General features: G+C 42.8%; 1 protein-coding gene across 19 annotated transcripts in view; it reads left to right on the forward strand.

Moving 5' to 3' along the window:
* LOC122751408 (microtubule-actin cross-linking factor 1-like) overlaps positions 1 to 12,461 on the forward strand; it is a 287,171-nt gene that overhangs the window by 50,228 nt on the left and 224,482 nt on the right. Inside the window, exon 1 of one of the 19 annotated variants that reach the window (XM_043998452.1) lies at positions 12,186 to 12,440. The exons of the other annotated variants lie outside the window; for them this stretch is intronic. Coding sequence (XP_043854387.1) covers positions 12,201 to 12,440 — 240 coding nt within the window. The 5' untranslated portion in view covers positions 12,186 to 12,200. Of the gene's footprint in view, positions 1 to 12,185; positions 12,441 to 12,461 lie in introns of those variants that run through there. 19 annotated transcript variants of the gene reach the window in all.

Genomic DNA, 12,461 nt, shown 5'->3' on the forward strand with positions numbered 1-12,461 from the left:
TACCACCCCACACACACAACCCCAGTATAGTGGTACCTAGTAAGAGGTGGTCGCAGCATTGCCATGTCACTATCCTCATTCAGACAGAACTACTACTATTGATGATTAATTACTATGCCTTTGTCTGACTGTGTCTCAAAAAACCTATTGGGAGGGGCAGCTAGGTGGTGCAGTGGATAAAGCACCGGCCCTGGATTCAGGAGGACCTGAGTTCATATCTGGCCTCAGACACTTGACACTTACTAGCTGTGTGACCCTGGGCAAGTCACTTAACCCCCATTGCCCCGCATAAAAACAAAAACAAAAACAAAAAACCCTATTGGGAACCTATGGTTCCCTTTCGTGTTTTGATTTCTATTTGTAAAGTGCAGCATTGTTTGTGACTGCCTTTTCAACTCATGATTGGCCCAGAACCATTCTCAGAAAATATTTTGAATTCCCAGTTGTCCAACATCAGGGTGGGTGCTGTTTCCTCACGCTAGCAGACAATTGAACAGACTGGGGATTTAAGTAAATGTCAGGGACTGATTTCAGCAGGGGGCTGGGTGAGTCTTCAGCATCTTGTTGGAAAGATTCCACTATAGACAGAGGCAGAATTTCTGAGTAGAGCAAAGTGGGCACCTTCCTATGATGCAAAAGTAGTGGGGATACAACAAAGGATGCTTTTTAATGTTTCTTTAATAAATATATATAATTTTAAGACAAGAAAGGGTTTTTTTTGGGGGGGGGGTTGCAACTCATCCTGCAATTTAAGTCAGATACATCTAATCTTATCCCTTGGGCAAGCTTACGGTGGCTCCTGTTGAATTGTACAGAATACAATTGATGGATAGAATTCTGCCTTTTTGGAAGGATCACTCACATGGATGAGATCACAGACCCCTTGGACTATTGGAGCTGGAGCAAGTTATACAACCCTCCCAAGCTCTTAGTAGGTCCTTTCAAGCCAGAATGGCCCCAGCTATAGGCCAGAAAAGAAATGTGTATTACTGTTTGTCTTCTTAGTGGAGAGCCTTATCACTAGAGGTTTGGCCACTAGAAGCTAAATTCTGGGGGCTTTACCAGCTGATGAATACCATATAAAAGGGGCACAGTGGAAAGTATGCTGGATTTAGAATCGACCTGCCTCTGTCACTTAATACTATTCTGGTCTTGAGTGAATCACTTCACCTTGGTGAACTTCAGTTTCCACATCTGTAAAATAAGTTTGAATTAGTTGCCCTTTCAGGTTTTATAGAGTTGTAACTCTGTGATCCTGTGATCCTAAGGTCTGGAAGAGGGGCCATCTTGGAAGGACCAACCATACTTTAGTGAAATCACAGATCCTATAAGTATAGGAGTCAAGTTAGGTGTATCACAACAATAGTAATGCACAGTATGGATAGCAATGCACAAGGAGTGTAATTTTAAAACACTTCTCAGGCCATACAGGTTTGGCACATGCTACATCCATGAGTTTTCTCTGTGCTGTAACTACTAGGAGAATAATGCCACCTGCTGATTGAGTAAAGAATAAACTGTAGAGCTAGTGAAAGAAAAATAATTCTTCAGAATTTGAAGTAGTTGTCTTGATGATGATGGTGAATCATCATCATAATTCCCATTTCAATAGCACTTTAAGATTTACAAGTGCTTACCTGACAACAACCTTGGGAAATGAATAGGACAGGTAAAATGATGCATTCCTTCTGGGAGGAGAGAAGCTGAAATTATGGGAACCATGTCAGCTTTTCTTGGGTGTGTTATATAGGAGTAGCAAGTGGGAAAACAGGCACAAGGATACCTGTTACACTGTGGCAATGGGATGATTTTCTTAGAATTGCAAGGATATAGGGGAAATATTTTCCAGAGATTTTCAAGTGTGTCCTGGGAAGCTGGACAAAGGTTCTTTGTTGGAAACTCCCTGGAGGACTAGCAACGCCTCACTGGGATTCTCAACCGAACAGATGCGATGTCAAGAGACATTCCACTCCACATTTCTACCTTCACTGGGGGTGACCACTGTAGGCATGAGATCCAGAGAATGCAACCACTGTCTCCCTCTCATCCCCTCCTTACTGTGACAGCAACTAAATCATTAGGCTCCAAGAAAGCAAACTCCAGGGCCAGAGAGTGAGAGAATGAACCTTGAGCTGCTTAAGTAACACTTTGTTTGGGAAGGCAAGGGTGGACTAAAATCAGCTAAGGAAGGAAAAAACTTCAAAAATTCGTCAAAAAAGCTACTGCTTATAACAGACCTATAGTTGCCAGAACTCTCTGCCTATCTGAGCCACGGCTGTGCCCAGGTACAAGTTCCCTAATGAAATATGGGCAGCTTTAGCCCATGCTACCTACAGGACATACAGTGACTCTTCTGTGCTGCTGGCACAGTCCTTCTAGAATCCCTTCTGAAGTCTTTCCCATGGAGGGATCCCCTAAGCTAGGACTCCCTTCCTAGAGCCTTCCTTACATTTGTCTCTGCCATTCCCCTTGCTGCTGTCAGTGAGTTAGCATTCACTTGTGTTGCTCAGGTGGCCAGAAGCCTAGTGAGAATAGGTTTCCTTGCAGAGCTGTTTGGCTGGATGACAAAGGATGATTTGGGGCTTCTATCTCCCTGCCTTGCTCAGGACTATATGTGAACATGTTTTGCTTTCTATAGGTAGATGAATGGTTTACTGTTCTTTTTCTCTCTTGAACATCTGAGTCACAGAAATAGTTGGATGGATGAGACCTCAAAGGGTATCTAATTTGATTAGTACCTGAATAAGAATCCTCTCTAGAACACATGCGGGAGCGCACGCACATGCACGCGCGCGCACACACACACACACACACACACACACACACACACACACACACGTGTCATCTGACCTTTACTTGAAGACCATAAGTGGAGGGGATCCAGCCCATTCCAATTGAGGATACTTTTCATTGTTCAGAAGCTTTTCCTTTATACACTGAGCCTGAAGTAGATTTTTTTATTGTTTTTTTTTTTTTTTGAGAGGCAATGAGGGTTATGTGACTTGCCAAGGGTCACAGAGCTAGGAAGTGTCAAGTGTCTGAGGCTGGATTTGAGCTCAGGTCCTCCCGAATCCAGGGCCGGTACTTTATCCACTGAGCCATCCAGCTACCCCTAAAGTAGATATTTTGCAATTTGTACCCATTGCTTCTCTTTCTGCCTTCTAGGATTGAGTAGTACCTAATATCCTCTTGTATCTAAAAACTCTTCAGATACTTGAAGCTTAGATATCTAGCTAATCAATAAACATCTACTATGTGTTTGGTTCTATGCTAAGTGCAGGGATAGGATGAAAGACAAAAGAGCTCACATTCTAATTGAGGAGACATAGTGCAGATACCTTTGTGAGAGTGTTTATGTACATTTACATGTACATGTATGTGAACAAACTGGGAAGGCTGCCTGCAGAAGCTGTGATTTGAACTGCCTTTAAGGAAGCCATAGAATCTAGGAGGGGGCGGTAAGAGGGAGAGCATTCAGGCCATGGAGGATAGTAGCTAGTCCAGAGGCAGGGAATCAGGAGATGGAGTGTCCTTTCTGAGGAACAGCACCATAACTGAATGCTTGGAGTGGAGTGCTCTTGGAGAGGGGAATAAACTGTGAGAAGACTGGAAAGGTAGGAATGAGTGGGTCAGAATTTGAAGGGATTTAAATATAAAACAATAGGATTTTATATCTGATCCTGGAGGTAATAAAAATCCATTAGAGTTTATTGAGGAGGGGAATGACATTAATGTTAGGAAGATCACTTTGGCAACTTGAGCAGAAGATGGATGTTGGAGTGAGGAGAAATTTGAGGCAGGAACATCAGTTAGAAGAGTATTGCAGTAGTTCATGTGTGAGATGACTAGGGTCTGAACTATGTTGTTGGTAGTTCTGTGAATAGAAAGATGTGAAGATAGAAATGACAATGGGGCACTAATGCATTGTTGGTGGATTTGTGAGCTGATCCAACCATTCTGGGAAGCAATTTGGAACTATGCCCAAAGGGCTATAAAATCTCTGCATACGCTTTGATCCAGTAATACCACTCCTAGGTCTATATATCCCAAGGACATCCAAAAAAAGAGAAAAGGAAAAAAATATACAAAAATATTTATAGCAGCTCTTTTTGGTAGCTAAGAATTGGGAAATTGAGAGGATGCACATTGATAAGTAAATGGCTAAACAAGCTGTGGTATATGATTGTAATGAAATATTATTGTTCCATAAGAAATGGCAAACTGGATGATTTCAGGAAAACCTGAAAAGGCTTACATGAACAGATGTAAAGTGAAGTGAGCTGAACCAGAACATTGTGCACAGTGACAGCAATATTGTGTGATGATCATGTGTGAATGACTTAATTATTCTCAGCAATACAGTGATCCAAGACAGTCCCAAAGCACTCATGATGAAGTATGCTATCCACCTCAGAGAAAGAACTTATACTGTCTGATTACAGACTAAAGCATGCTACTCTTTCTCCTTCTCTCTTTCTCTCTCTCTCTTTTTTGAGTCTTGTACAAAATGACTAATATGGAAATGTTGTACATGATTGTACACATATAAACTATATCTGATTGCTTACTGTCTCAGGGAGGGGGAAAGGAGGGAAGGATAGAATTTGTAACTCAAAACTTTTTTCAAAAGTTTGGAAATTGTTTTAGCATGTAATTGGGGAAAAATAAAATATATAAAAAATAAAGCATATGATAAGTTTTTTAAAAAGATAAATGTGACAAGACTTGACAACAGATTGGCTATGTGGAGTAAGACTGAGGAGTCAAGGATAATGCTGAGGGTCCAAGAATGGATAATTGAGAGGATAGTGGTGACCTCCACAGTAATAGGAATGCTGGTATTACAGAAGGGTTTGCAGAAAAGATCGTGAATTCTGTTCTGGATATAATGAATTTGAGATGCCTCTAGGACATCCAATTTGAGATATCCAAGAACCAGTTGGTGATGGGAAACCAGTCAAGAAAGAGGCTAGAGCTAGATGTATAAATTTGGAAATACTGTATGTAGAGATGTTGATTGAACTCATGAGAGCTGATGAGATCACCAGATGAGATAGCTTGGTTGGAAAAGAGAAGAGAACACAGGACAGACTTTTGAGGGTTCCTAAGTTTAGCGGGGAGGAGGGATGTGACCTGGATCAAGATCCAACAAAGGACATTGAGGAGGAACTGTCAGACGAGTCAGAGAACCAGGTGAGAGTAGCATCTTGGGGACTAAAAAGGGGGTGATTACCCAGGAGAAAGAGTGATTAACAGTGTCAAATGCTGCAGAGAGGTCAAGAAATATGAGAAATGAGGGGGAAGGGACCATTAAATGTGTCAACTGAGATCAGTGGTAACTTTGGAAAAAGAATTGAATGACAAGTTCAGAATCAATATTACAAAAGATTTACAAGAGAATGAGATGATAGTGGAGGCATTGAGTTTAACTGGCTTTCTTAAGGAGATGATTGTTTGGGGGGGGATGGTAGGTAAGGGTTTTTTTGTTTTTTGTTTTTTTGTTTTGTTTTGTTTTGTTTTGTTTTGCGGGGCAATGGGGATTAAGTGACTTGCCCAGGGTCACACAGCTAGTAAGTGTCAAGTGTCTGAGGCTGGATTTGAACTCAGGTACTCCTGAATCCAGGGCCAGTGCTTTATCCAGGTAAGGGTTTTTTAAGGATGGGGTAGACATGGACATGTTTGTTGGTAGCAGGAAAAGGAACCAGTAGATAGGGGGGAAATTGAAGGTTAAAGAGAGAGAAGGGATGATAATGGGGGAAACTTGATAGAAAAATCAGGAAGGCTTGAGGACAAGGGTGCATGTAGAGGGATTTGTCTTGACAAGGAGGGCAACTTTTCCTGTAAGATAGGGATTAAAGCAGAGATAGCAGGGTAAGATATTTGAGTGAAATGAGAAGGAAAGGAAAAGGAACTCTTGGTGAATGGCCTCATTTTTTTTTTGTCTCAATTTGTTTTTGAAGTATGAGGCAAGGAATCAGCCAGGAGAATTTGGAGGGTAGAGTAATGTGAGAAGCTTGAGGACAGATAAAAAGACTTGTAATACTCAATGTGGTAAATAAGATGATGAATTGATTAGAGAACTGTAAAAGCATTGCCCTGCTCTAATCAGTGCCCATTTGAGATTAGGTAGCATAAATTCCTTAGTGGATCCAGTCAGCACAGTTTGTTTTTTTTAAGTTTTTCCGGCTCTGTTCAGCAGTACATGAATATGAATGAGTGAGGAAGATGGTAGGAGTGATCCAAGGTTCGGGTTTGGCATCCTTGAAGCTTTTGTGTAAAGGATTTGTGCCTGTGGATATTTGGGATTTGATAAGCAGGGAGACACGTACCTAGACATTACTCTCTCCTTGAAATGATTGTAAGCTACTGTCAGGGACAACAGTGCCTTCTTTACCCCATTTTTTATTCTTATAGCTTTCTTTTGTTTTAACACCGCCTTTATTTCCCCCTTCTATATGCAAATAGTAATCCCTTATAAACAAACCATAAAAAAGAAAGGGGCACAAAAAAGCCATTTATCGTATTAGAGAGGGAGTCATACCCAATGAGACTGAAAAGATAGAATGAGGCCAAGTTGTTAAGTGCTTAAAAAGTTAACCAGAAAATGATCCTAGAGGCAATCAGGACCATCTGGCAGTTAAGAGAGAGGAGCCGAGCCGTCCTACTGTTAGAGACTGTGGGACAGGAGGAGAAAGGAGGAGATGAAGAAAAGGGTAGAAGAGGGAGCTGACACCGAATCATGGGCCTCGTTTGAGAGAGACGGAGAGGCGAAGGTGTAGGAATCTTGAGCAGAGAAGAGAGTTTGAACATCTTCTGTGGGGAGGGAAATAGGGCATCAGTTAGGGAGGACTGCAAGATTGGGCACAGCTAGATAACATGAATTTATCATAGCCTCAATCAGCATGATTGTGTGACTTCCTCCAGCCCAGTTCAATCTGTGCTTACACACAGAGGAGGCAAAATAGGAGGATGATCCAGGGCTTGGGGTTTGTAAAGGATAAGTGGCAAGAGAATAAGAGCACAAGGGATTTGAGAGCAGAGGACAGTGTGAAGTAAAATTAGCTATCTATCAGGACAAGATCAGAAGGACAAGATTCAAAAGTGAACTTGTATTTATTAACATGTATTAACACGTCTTTATCAACATGTATTTATCAAGTCCATCACTGTGCTAGGGGCTGGGAATACAGAAACAAAAGGAAAACAATTTATGCCCTCTGAGAGCTTGCTTACATTCTCCTGGAGAAAACATATACTCATGCATACATACAGTAAACATGTGCATGCTGAATACAAAATTAAGAGATGAGAGAACAGAGAGAAGTCCATTTTGATCGGACCATAGAGTGTTAGAAGCAGAATAATATTTAATGAGTTTGGAAAGATAGATTGGAACTAAATTATGAAAGGCTTTAAAAGTCAGAGAAGTTTATATTTCCTACTAAAGGCAATGGGAATCCCTGGTGTTTATTGGTAGTAGAGTGGCATGGTCAGATGTATGTTTAAGGAAAATCACTTTTGCAGGTATGCAGAGGGTAGATATGGAGTGGGAAGAGATTTATGAATCTGTTGGTATATTGCGCCTTTCTTCCTATAGTTGACCTCTTTGGGAATATACAGCTAAAGCATAATTACAAATTGCTTTCCAGAATTGTTGGACAAAATCACAGCTCTCCCAACAGCGTATTATTATACTGTCTTTCTACAGTCCCTCCAACATTGATTTTTCTTCTTTTCTGCCATCTTTAGCAGTTTTCTGAGTATAAGGTGAAACCTCAGGATTTTTAAATGTGCATTTCTCTTTTTGTTAAGCATTTGGAACAATCATATGGTTGTTAATAGTTTGCAGGGGTTTCTTTCTTTCTTTTTTTTTTTTTAAAGAACCCAAGGATGGTTTCTTAGCCTTTTTTGTATCCTCTTACCATCAAGCATAGTAAGGCCTCCACACATTGTTATTGAATGAATGAAAGATCACATGACATTTGCAAAGATGAAGTGATCTGCTAGCATTGCAGGAAAAAGCATAGGAAATGGCAGTAAAGAATTGCCCAGGTCCATAAGGTCTGCATGGTTAGGCTGCCACATTGGGGGATGGGGTCCAAGAACAAGTTACCTTGGTGTCATCTAAGCTTGGTGAAACAGTCCTGGGAAAGACCAATCTGGTGCCCATTTATATCAGTTCAGCAAACATTTATTAAGCTGGACTCTGTATTAGGTACTCAGCAAACAAAAACTAACAAAAGAAAAACCTCCTGCCTTCAAGGAGCCTACATTCTAATAGGGTGCAGCTTAATATTTAGTGAAAAGACCACTAGGCTTAGAATCAAAAGATCAGGGGCAACTAGATGGCACAGTGGTTAAAGCACCAGCCCTGTATTCATGAGTACCTGAGTTCAAATCTGGCCTCAGACACTTGACACTTACTAGCTGTGTGACCCTGGGCAAGTCACTTAACCCCCATTGCCTGAACAAAAAAACAAACAAACAAAAGAGAATCAAAGGATCTGGGTTGAGTATGAAGTGCTTACCATCATCTAAAGGCTGGGTCTGCCCTCAGAGAGCTCACAATCTAAGGGAAAGGGAGAGGAGAACATGTGCCATTGTGTGTACAAGATATAAACAGAGGAGAAGGCACTAACAGTTGGGTGAACCAAGAAAGGGAGAAGGTGGGGTTCAGATCCAAGCTTTGCTCTTCACTAACGGACCTTAGGCAAGTTACTAACTTCTCTGGGCCTTGGTTCACCATCTGTAAAAGGAAGACCTGGACTACATGGCCTTTAAAGTTTCCTCCAGAGAGAATGTAAGCTTCCAGGAGCTCACATTCACAGAGATCATAGATTTAGAACTGAAAAGAACCTTGAATTGAGTCTTTTTTTTTTTTTTTTGGTAAGGCATTTGGGGTTAAGTGACTTGCCCAGGGTCATACAGCTAGTAAGTGTTAATTGTCTGAGGCTGGATTTGAACTCAGGTCCTCCTGACTCCAGGGCCAGTGCTCTATCCACTGTGCCACCTAGCTGCCCCTGAAAGGAACCTTGGAGATCATTTAGTCCACCTCTTCATTCTACACATGGCAAACTGAGGTCCAGAGAGGTTAACAGCTCCAGAGAGAATGTGAGTTTCCAGTAATGTCCATTCATAGACATCATGGATTTAGATATCATCACAAATCTGCCTACCTCTCAGGCTTGGTCGGGAAGCACAATGTGCTAGGATGTCTTGATTTTTTGGTTCTCAGGTCAGGGTCAGCTTTGCGACAAGAGAGAAGTTGGGAAGGAAATGGAATGGCTTGACTGAATGTCATGTGCAAGAGGTCCATGGCAGAAAGTGCCTTGACTGCATTAGACAACTCAAAAAAGTCCCCTTAGCAGCCCTCCTTGTGATCTAAATCCCTGGCTTTTGTTTCCCCACCCCACTTTGGTACTTCCTGGTATTTGATGAATAAAATAGGATCCCTTTTTTTCTGCTTAAGAATCCCATAGCTTTAGGCTGTCTTTTCTGGAAGCTTATTTGTGAGCCTGTGCTTTGCACTACCTAGTCCTATTGGGTGTGCCTTACTGGTGGAATGAATTGCACAGCATAACTATGGGAGTTCCTGTTTTTCTCTATCTCTTCCCATCCTGGTTTGCTTTGCTGTGATTCATGAAGGCCACTAGGTGGTAGTACAGCTCTTTGGGAGGAGGGTATGCTTGAGGGAAGCAGGCAGACTGCAGTTGTGAAACAGATGGAGGGTGCATCGCTGGAGAGGCTGGGTCTGAATAAGGAGGAGCCACTGCTTTAAGGCATGCCTTCTCTCCTCTTTAGTAGGAAGAGTTTGTGCATCTCCAGAGAATTTATTCAGTAGCTGGACTGGCACAGAGATCTTCAGGGCTAGGTTGGCAGCCTCTGACTACTACATGGACTCAATCAGTCTAGAAAAATCAGGCCACCTTCTGGGATGCATCCATAGTAGGGAACAAGTATATATAATTCTATTTGCAGTGCCCTCCTCCTAAGTTTCAGATAGGCCCTTCCTTTGGGCAAGAAAAATTGGATGGAAGAATCACCCAAATGTCATAAATAGGCAGATCTATATATATGTAAGATGCTTCCCTTCCACATGGGGATGGGGATGTCAGAAATATGTTCGTGAAATATGAGGATTTTTAATTCTGATTTTTATACCTGGAGTCAGCATTCACTGCCCTGCAGTGTGATATCATCTAGTGTGGGTGGGGCAAATGGCCCTCCCTGTGATAGCTTATGTGGTCTTGGTGATCATTTACCTCAACTCTTCATTTTGGAGAATGGGGAAACAAAGATTTCCTTTCTTTTTTCCCCTCCACCAAAAAACAGGATATATCAGGTTATCTGAGTCCCTTGTTAGATTGGTGTGGGTTTAATCCTGCCGTGTATGTGTATAAGTATACATATATATGTGTGTGTGTGTGTGTGTGTGTGTGTGTAAAGGGAAACAAAACTATCCTTATAGCAATCTCGTGTTTATATTGGGAAAGGATCAAGCAGTAACAAGCCTTTTTCTTTCCTCTTGCCATGGCTTATGACAGCTACAAGAAATGCTACAATCAGATGAATCTTAAAGCATAGGTTCCCTTTTCCCACTTATGTCTCCACCTTGAATCAAACAAGGTTGGGGATAACCTACCTTTTGGAGATCTTGTCTAATGTTTTATAATCATGGAATTTTAGAGGTAGAAGGTACCTTACATATTGTCTTTATATATTTTGCTATAACAGCTAAGATTGTTTTCATTTTTGACTTGGGGGGGGGCTCCCTAATTGTTTATAGGCTCCCTAGCCGAGGTCAATTCTAGATTTTCCTTCTCTTTTGCATGCTGAACGTGTCAGCTCTTCTCTATTCTTGTTTTCCTTTTTATATTATCTTCACCCATATTCCTCCCTCCTCCAAATATTCATACACCCCCCAACCCCCCCCCCACGCACACATACACACACACACACACAGCCATTTCTCCCCTCCCCTTCCCTTGTTTCTATCTCTTTTTTGCTTTCTGTTTGTGTTACTGAGGGCAGTGCTCCAATTACCTCATATTTGGAGAGAGGAAGCTGCAGCCAATCCGGTCTCTGTCTGCTTTTAGGTCAAGTGATTTCTGAACTGCAGTGAGATGCTTTGAATTTGTGTCTTGTTGCAGCTCTGAGTCTGTAAGATGGCTGTCTGAAACAGCGGCGGCTGGAAGAGCTTGGGAGAGAGGCAGGGAGGGAGGAAGAATCAGAGGGATTGTCACCATAGTGCGTGGTTGGAAATGTACAACTAATCTGATGAAGCTGAGGTTGGGATTTTTCGTGGAGCCCAGGATCAGTTTAACTGCCTTGTTGACAAGGTTTGGTAAAAGAAGGATATGGGCAATTCTCTGGGATGTGTTAAGGAACCAAAGGAGTCAGTGGCTATTCCAGGGAAAGCTCCCATATCTCCTAAGAAGAGAGCTCGCTTCAAAAGGAAGTGGAGAGGAAAGAAAACCCTCACACCAGAGGCATCTCCCAAGGAAGAGCCCTCAGAAGCGACTGAAGCAGTTGAAGAGAATGAACCACCAAAGAAGTTGAGAGTGAGTGTGAGTCCCTCCCAAGAGAAAGAAGTGGAGAGTGTGGAGAGTCCTCCCCAGGATGTTGCTCTTCCTGCAGACCCTGCCCCCAGCCTAGGCACTGGAGACCAGGGGCTGATTGTACAGGTGAAAGAGAAGTTCCAAGGAGAAATCCAGACAGCTCAGTTACTGGTAGAGGATGAGCCACCAGGAGCTGGAGGGCTCAGGGATTCCCTGGAAGAAGGGACGACCGTCATTGCTCACCTTTTTGACAACCCAGCAGAGAGGAACTGTGAGAAGTCAGTGAGCCGGCTGGTGGCATTTCAGAGGACAGCATCCTGCAGCAGCAGGGCTGTGCTTCTGCCTTTGCAAAGGGAAACTGCAGCTGATAAAGAGAGTACTCTGCTTGGGCTCAGGACAAACACTTTGCCCAGGACAGAGCAACCTACAGTCCCAGGGACTAAGGGCGTGTCATCAGAGGATCAGACTCTGGGGGGCCGAGCACAGAGCATTTCAAGTACTGCCTGGACAGGGTCTTGGTCTATAGAGCCTGGGACGCCCTCAGAATCATCTACTCCTTCACCATTGGTGGAGCAGCTAGAAAGACACAGGTTTGGAAAGCCTCCCAGGGTATCTTCATCATCTCCTAGGAAACTTGCTCCCATGGGGCAAGAAACCCACCATGGCCCCAAGCTACCCACTTCCCAGAGTGACTTGTCTGTTAGTGTCCTTACCACAAGTGGTATTTTGCCCACTTCTTCTGGCTATGGCAGCGATGGGCCCCACTGGAAGATGCTCCAACTGAAAGATGCTGAGCCCAGCAAAAGCTCCACTTCTCTCTCTGAAGAGGATGGTGCCCTGTCTTTGGAAGCTGGTCACATCCTGTCGTGGGGTCCTGAGGAGGTGGGTGGGTATGGTGAAAGG

Source organism: Dromiciops gliroides, chromosome 3, assembly GCF_019393635.1.
Source record: "Dromiciops gliroides isolate mDroGli1 chromosome 3, mDroGli1.pri, whole genome shotgun sequence".
NCBI lineage: Eukaryota > Metazoa > Chordata > Mammalia > Microbiotheria > Microbiotheriidae > Dromiciops > Dromiciops gliroides.